The 8,254-nt window shown below is 45.1% G+C and overlaps 1 protein-coding gene across 1 annotated transcript; it reads right to left on the reverse strand.

The window, feature by feature from the left end:
- Window positions 1-5,143: 5,143 nt before the first annotated feature.
- MC3R (melanocortin 3 receptor) lies at window positions 5,144-6,124 on the reverse strand. Its single transcript, XM_075011785.1, has one exon. It carries the CDS (start codon window positions 6,122-6,124, stop codon window positions 5,144-5,146), a length of 981 nt encoding a protein of 326 aa, XP_074867886.1.
- Window positions 6,125-8,254: the final 2,130 nt, after the last annotated feature.

The following is an 8,254-nucleotide window of genomic DNA, read 5'->3' on the forward strand; positions in this document are numbered from 1 at the left end:
GTTGCACCCCCTTAGAAAAGGAGAACATTAGGGACAGAGGTGGCATAAAGTTACTTTTGCCCTGGCCTTCTCTCCTGGGTTGGGTCTTCTGTGCTGCACAAATGTTATTTTTTTTAAATAAGCTAAGGAGCCAAACCCTGCTCCACTCTTTTATGGTAGCAGTTCCACTGAGGATGTGGGCATAGTTGTGTCCAGGGGAGTGGACAGTTTCATCGGGTCCCTGGGCAAGGTGTGCGTACATGGGGGTGAGTGGCTCTGTGCTTCCAGGAAGTGCAACGCCTTGGGTGGAAGGTGAGGGCTGGCAGCCACTGGCCCTTCAGTGCAGCTTAGATGGCCCTGTGCCACCTCTTCCAGCACCAGTGCCAACTAGAGCAGTGGTTCCCAAACTTTTTGGCATCACGCCCCCCTTTTGATTTTTTTTGAGAAACCCTCACGCCTCCCCCACATCTTCTTTACCATCGTCCAACTCCCTTTAACAACAAATTCAATTCGTAATTTAAAATCAACACAAAAACTTGATCTAAAAATGTTTGTTATTTAAAATTAAAAATAAGCGCAAATAGTTTTTCTTGGGGCCCTTGCGGGCACCTGGGGCAGCCCCAGCTGGCCAACTGCCTGAACCCCATGCCAGCTGCCAGAGTTGCTCGCGCCAGCCGCCTGCCCACCTGAGACCTGCACTGCCAGAGCCACCTGCCCGAGCCCTGTGCTTTCAGGGCCAGCCACCCACCCGCCCAGCAGCCTGAGCCACCTGAACCCTGCAGTGCTGGCACGAGCCACCTGAGCCCCACGCTGCAGGGGGCAGCTACCAGCCCAAGCTCTTGGAGCCCTGCGTTGCTGGGGCCAGCTGCCCAAGCCCTGTGAGTCCCACAAGCGAGCTGGCCACCCAAGCCCCACAACGCTGGAAGCCGCCCATCCACGCCCCTCCCGTCCCCCTAAGCCAGGCACCACCAGCCTCCCCAGCTCTTACCCCATCCCCATCTCCCTCACCCAAGCCAGGCACCCCCAGCCCCCCATCAAACCCATCCTCCTCTTCCTTCTCACCCCCACAATCTACACTGACTCACCTTTGCAGGAGTCAGCTAGCTCCACTTGGGTCTGAGAGCCAGAAGCAACAGCGGCCTCTTTTTTCAGGTGAGGGAAATGATGGTGGGGGCTGGGTCACCTTGCGCCCCAGCTAGAATTTCTTCATGACCCCCTCGGGGAGCACACCCCCCAGTTTGGGAAACCATGATCTAGAGTGCACTGCAGGGGACTCTGGAACAAGCAGCTCACAACTCCTGCAGCGGTTTAAAGGGCCTGAGGATCCAGCTGCTGCTGCATTAGCAGCAGTTGTGGACAGGAGTCCTGGGACCTTTTTAAATCGCTGGGCCCTGGAGTAGTTGCACCCTTTTCTGCCCCCCCCCGCCTCCGCCCCTGCCATTGTCAGGCCTGGTTGGGTTACTGCTGAAGACAATGGGAAAGAAATGAGGAGGCTTCAACCATGTTTTATTTGCACCACATTCCATCTAAAGAATGAGATCTGCACCGTTGCTTCAGCCATTTTTTATCTGCTTAAACCCCTACTTTAGAATGAAGTGGTGTGAAACGTTACCTCATCACTTAAAATGCTTCATGCTAAGTATGTCACATAACAGCCTAGAAGAATGGTACTTGGAAAAATCTGCTTTGGGCTGGCTCCTGGCTGACCAGAGGATTGCTTGGGCCAGACACTTATTTCCCCTTCGTGACTCTGACGCAGGGGTCATCACTGGAGAGCCTCTTCATTCCAGAGTCCTTGGTTGTTGTCACGGTCCCTTGGTGTTTATTAGTGCAGCCCAAGGTTGCAGCTTGGCACTGGCCTACGGACTGGACAGGGGCATAGGTGGCCGAAAGCCACTTTCAGAATTCTTCCTTCTGAGCTGCACCAAGCAGAGAGGGGTTGGTCTGAGGATCGGTCCTAATGCTTTTGATTTTTGCTGCTGGTCACAGAGGGCTCTATGAGTAAAACAGTCATCTTTCCTCCATGGATTTTTGAGCTGTGGTTGTTAGCTCACATTCTATCCCTTCACTGCTCCTACTGCATGTAACAGGCAGGGATTTGGAGGAGCCAGGAATGATGTGGAGGCTGGACAACTTTTGGAAATGTGAACTGCAGCTAGCTACACCGAGCAAGGCTGGTTCCTGGGCTGCACATATGATTTGTGGCCTCTGTGGTGGGGGACTGGGTCACAGCATAGCTAGAAGGAATTTTATGCTGCTTGAAGCACCAATAACATGTCAGGGATTTTAGCCTGCAATGGATGAGAAAAATGCAGCACAGAGACTCCTTCTACCTGTATCTGGGCCTCACCCCTTTTCCCCAAGCTAGCCTGTAGAAGTGTGACAACCACCATTTCATCTGGTGCGCTGGGGATCCAGTTTTGGACTTCCAGAACTGCAATTATGAGCTGCTATGGTTTGAAGTAAAGCCCATTCAGTGGTTGTGACACAGCCTCCACATCACCTGTGCAGTGGCACTGGAGCTATTTTAGGGTGGGCGTACTGAACTGTGCCCTCCCCACCTCTTCGTGCCCCTCACCGCCCCAGGTTGGAATTGCACCTAGGGTTGCCAGCCTTCCTGGACTGGATACTATTGCCACAAATGGCATCTGGTCTGTCTGGTCTCTGGGAGAGATAGCAACCTAGTCACAGCTGGAGGTAGTTGTGAAGCCTCTGGCTGGGGATGCAACCCTGAGGCAGTGGAACCTGCAGATTGCAGAGCCCATGTGGATAGCAGCCCCCCAGGGAATGCTAAAGGCAGGCATGACCCCATAGGGGCTGCCCAGAGGTTGGGACCCAGGGTTGGCAGGTCGGCAACAGGGCAAATCCTGGGGGGTACTACAGTACCTGCCACACCTCGACTTCTTGTGCCTGTGCACCTGTGTGTTGGCCATATGAGGTGTGTGAATACTTGTACTGCACAGTCACCAGTGGTTTAGAGAAGCAGCGGGGATAAATGTATTGTGGGGCTCTTTTCCATTCTTCATGAGCTCTCTGTGGCTTTTCTCGTTATGTTTTCTTCAACTTGGATGCAAAAGCCTGGTAGCGTTTTCCCCACTTATTTCCACATAGCTCAGTGGAGGCAGTATAAAATCCAGAGTTGCTTGGCAAATAATGAGCTTACTATCCAGTAGTAACATGAACTGCAGAATTTGCAGCAGGGTTTTCTTCAGGTTATTTTATTCAATAGGTAAGTTTTTTTTTGGCCCAGAAATTCAGAAAGATCCTTATTCAGACCACCAGAGGCAAAGCATAGTACAGATTAAATGAATGTTATCAAAAATCATTTTAAAAGGAGAAGATACAGGTGGTACAATATGAGTTTAGCACTCACTAACTTGAGGCAGAATGTCTTATCAAATCAAGGAATAGAACAGAAAGTACACAGAACAGACTACAATGATGAATGTTAATAATTACACATAGGAGTCCCATTTTCTGAGAGAGCTTAGTTTGATTGTTCCATTTGGAATGATGTGTTGTCCTAGCCGGTTTCTGAATGACACAGCTGCCGTTGCAACAATAAGACAAAGTTAAACTGAGAACACTTACAGAACTTCACAATATTTCAGAAGTCATTGGATAAGCTGATTGGATAAGGGCGTGTGGTGCTCACCTAAATAATCTCGACAAGTTTACTATAAATGATAGCAAAATGTTCCAGAAAACAACAAACAAACTAATCAAATATTTTGAGACTAAACAAATTGGTTCCTAAGAGTCAAATCAATTGATTTGAAATGTCTGAAGAGAATATATGAGTGTATTTCCATATGCCTTGTGTACTGTTTGCAAGTCTCTAGTTGTTGAGTTTTACAATAAAAGTAACAGAGAGAAGCTAAAAGCTAGTATAAAATTTCACTGTTATTCAGACCTTTCTCTATTTAGACATATTGCCTGTCCTTCAGAGTGTACATAATACACCTACAATGTACATTCAATGACACAGTAGCTGAAGGTCACATATTTTTGTGTCTATGCTAAACACAGGCTACTTTTAAATTCTGTAGTTTAAAGCATTTTACAGGTGGCCAGCTTATACATACAGCGTTTGAAAAAGATTTGCAAACTGTGGATTTGATTCTCTTTCCATGTCAGCAGGATGAATCAAGCATTGTTCATTGAGGCTAATTCATTTACACCAATGTACAGGCAGGAAACAAATCAGGCTTACTGTCCATATCCCCCGACTCCAAGAATGTTGTTTTTTACCTGCACATTTTTATTTCTGACAGATGTTTTTCTCAGTCCAATCGCTATCTATAAAAGTTTCTTTCCATTTGCTTTGCAGCATCAGACAAAAGCTAAGTTCATAGCACAACTTATTTTAGCTGTTTTGTAGGCTACAATCCAAGTTTTCTTTGAAACCTTCTGATGATAGATCTAATTAGTAACTTCTCATTAAAAGCTGACTTTCTGTGATTTGCTTTATTGATCTAACTATGTATTTCTCGGCATCTTATAACTACAAGTACTTACTTCAGTGATCTGATGCCCATGTACCACAGATGAGAACACAGACCACATCACTTTAATGTAGCAGTGAGCTGGTTGGTTCACACTGTTGCTTAAACAATTTACAATTACCTTGGTTTTCTTATAGGAATAATTTAGCCTCTCAGGTGAAATGTTTCTTTTCCTCAGTAAAAGATTCTATTAAGTTGCTTTAAAGGAAGTAGCACAAATGCACATGAATAGCTTTCAGCAAATACTGTTCGAGATATCCCCTTTAGATTATACTGACTTGGCATAAAAATGGAAAATGGTATGAAAATGGAAAATGGCATAAAAGTAAAACACTAGGATAGAGAGAACATTACAATAGTCTGTCTAATGTAGCATTTACTTAATAGATTCATTTTTCAGAGTGACTGAACTCATCCGTTTTGCAAAATACTGACTTCTCTTGTGTTATCACCGTGTAAGCAACAGCAAATGACGTAAATCGCCTCCCCTTTTTTCTTTTGAAGAACTTTCTAAAAACATCGAGTAATATCTCTCTTTTTAGATTTTTTTCTGTGCCCTTCTTCCCTTTCCAGTTTGTAATGTGGACCTGCTGGGTCAGTTTAGATACATATACCCAGTGTACATAGACCCTCTCTATACCAAATACTAAACTAGACATTTACAGAATGCACCGTCCCACACTCATGCCATAACAGCAACATACTAACTCTTTGAATGTCTTTCTCATTTCCAGGCTCCGGAAAGCATAAATCAAGGGGTCAATGACTGAGTTGCACATAATCAGGACCAGATATGTGTTGAAGTGTGAGGTGTAGCAAACACAATGTGGGTTTGTGGGGCAAGAAATGATGAGAATGAGATGAAGGAAGAAAGGCGCCCAACAAACAATGAAGACCCCAAGTAATATTGTGATTGTCACTGCCCCCTTCATACAGGTACGCTGCTGAGGAACCCCGTCCACTGGGAGGGCTGCGATTCGTTTAACATGTAAGCGTGCAAACAGGAACATGTGAACATAAAGGGAAGCCATGAGAAGAAGCATGGTGAAGAACATGGTGATGAGACAGACAATGACAGTTTTGCTTTCTGAGTAGACAATGAACATGATGCCACAAATGATGCAAGTGATCCAAATCACCACAATTAGAGCTAAGGCTTTCTTTACAGTCATGATGCTGTGATAACGGAGAGCATAGAAAATAGTAATGTACCTGTCAATAGCTATAACCAACAGGTTGCAAATTGAGGCTACCAAAGAGATACAGATCATAGAATCAAAGACATTGTCCATATGCTGGATGAAGTGGTCATCAATGATCAAGTAGCCATTGCTCAGGATGGCAATCATGATTGTCTCCAGGGCATTGGACATGCTCACAAGCATGTCTGCTGCTGCCAGACTGCACAGGAAAAAGTACATGGGGGAATGTAAGTTTCCATTCTTCAGCACCGCGAGGATGACAAGGATGTTTTCCAGCAGGCTGATGATCCCTAAAGTCAAGAAGACCTCTGCTTTAATGAAGACTTGCTCACAAAATCCATTGCTGCTCCTGTTGCTGAGGAGGATGGAGTCATTGAAGTCCTCGGTGGTGTTAACCAGCACAGGCTGAAATGTCAGCACACGGTGTGTAGTATTCATTATCGGCAAGGGGCTTGATTTCACACACAGTAATGGAACTGGCATCAGTTCAGTTAAAAAAACATCCTTCCAGTATGTCGCTGTGTTTATCGAATGGTACCAGATGGGACTTAATTTTTGCTATTAAAAATATAAATATTATAAAATCTCTTTGTTTGAAAGTGAGTTTTGTGTCAAAAGTTCAAAGACTCTATTTTTTCCCCCTCAAATCAAAGTGAAGAGCAAATTTTACTGTCATCCCTCTAAGGAGGGAAAAAAAATCAGTAGCATTTTTAGTCTCTTTCCAGTGTTCCTGTAGATTAAAAGTGAATAGCTTTCTTGTCAGTTACTATGATGAGCTGGGGCCACGGCAAGGCTTTCTGGTTAGAAATCACGTTGCAGCTCAGTGAAATATCTCTTACTGTTTCAACTGCAAGAAGAGGAGCAGGGGGAAAAAAAGAAATCAAGGAATTTATATATTCATGAAAGGAGAAACAACTCCTACTTCATCTTCTATACAATACAATGGCCATTAGAGAGCAAGCTCCTTTCTGATTGACAGCTTCAAACACCAGGTACAGCATCTCCAGTGACAAGTCCTCTTGAGTCAGATGTGTAACTATTTGGTGCCCTCTGCAGATCAGCCATATAATCTTCTTTTCATTTAAAAATATAGAATGGATTGCAAAGCAGAGACTTGCAGGTGTGGGAGCCCTTTGCTGCGTAAAGAGGTGTCTGCTGCAGGATAGGGTAGCATCTGAACTTCACCCACCAGGAAGAAGACTCCCAACAAGTGCCCAAGGAGAGGGAGTCTGGGACCAGTGCCTGCTGGTTCCACCTGACAAAAAGGCACCTAGAGGTGCTTGAAGGGTGTATTAAAGACCCTGTCCTAGAGACACCAAGCCTATAACAAATGCCTCCATCCAAGCTGGTCCTGCGAGGCTCCTGAGCCCACAGACCCTTGTGTCTTCATGTGTGGCCTGCATAAGTCACCATGACCCTGTTCTAGAGGGGTGGGACTGCAAGCTCAGGCCAATCAGCAAGGGGGCCAGGAGGACTGTTTGGCCTTGGCGTCAAGCTCAAAGGGGCCTGAAAGCTAGATTTTTTTCCTCAGTAATTAGAGCATTTGTTCAGAAAAGGGCTAGAGAAGCACTTGTTAAATTAAAAAAAAAATCAAATTATGACTCACTGTTTCTGGTGCCTTGTTTTTTATTTTTATTTATCTTTTTGTTTTGTTTTTATGTGTCATCATTTTTTTTTCATTTTTATTATGGATAGGGGACCTCAAAAGCTGGAAGTGGCCCAGGCCTCGCAGGACCTGAGAGGACCTGCTGCAAGTCATGAGGGAGCAGGCTTCTAACTTAGCTGTTCCCTCCCAGAAGAAGGGGAGGAAGGAGTGGTGGGCTCTTCTGGGTGCTTTGTTAGTCATGTTCCTCGGTATCAGCCACAGACAGGTCACTGAGCTTGCTTAGCTACATCAGATGTGTTCCTCATTAGATCTGTTAAGGCTCTTCTAGGTATGGTTGAGGTTTGTTTTAAATAGGGTATTGTACACACGGTCCCAGCAAGGGGCTGAACAATTTAGCATTCTGTTAAGTGGGAATGGGTGGCTGTGGCCTGACAATGGAGGCCTGAGAGTGTTTCTACACCCAGTATCAACACGATCATTTGGGGAATTTGTCTATGTACAGCTTAGAATTCTGGCTGATCTTGCAGTATTGCTGCATCATTGACTATCTGAAGGCTAGTCTACTTTTAAAACACTATAGAGGCATAGCTGCCCCAGTGCAGCTGCACCACTGTACCGCTCCAGTCGCAACAGTGATGACAGAGGTTCTCCAGTCAGCATAATTAATTTACCTCCCTAGCTGATCACAATGATCCCTTTTGGCCTTAGACTCTAGAAATCTCGGAAACCTGGATTTACACTGGAAGAAAATTAGCAAAAGCAAGGCTGAAACTGGTCTCATACTCAGACTGACTGGATGCAATTTTTAGATGTGTTCACTTAAGATGGTTCCCAACCTAGGGTCCACAGACCCTGGGGATCTGGAGGGTATTGCAGGGGGTCCATGGGGAAAAAAAGAGCAATAAAAATGATCATAGAAAACAAGTATTAAATAAATTGCAAAGTTACAATCAATTATTATT

Source organism: Carettochelys insculpta, chromosome 17 (genome assembly GCF_033958435.1).
Source record: "Carettochelys insculpta isolate YL-2023 chromosome 17, ASM3395843v1, whole genome shotgun sequence".
Lineage (NCBI taxonomy): Eukaryota > Metazoa > Chordata > Testudines > Carettochelyidae > Carettochelys > Carettochelys insculpta.

What these genes read in the sequence shown, in the direction of transcription:
- MC3R (XM_075011785.1), bottom strand. Translation starts at nt 6,124, where the DNA reads ATGAATACTACACACCGTGTGCTGACATTTCAGCCTGTGCTGGTTAAC.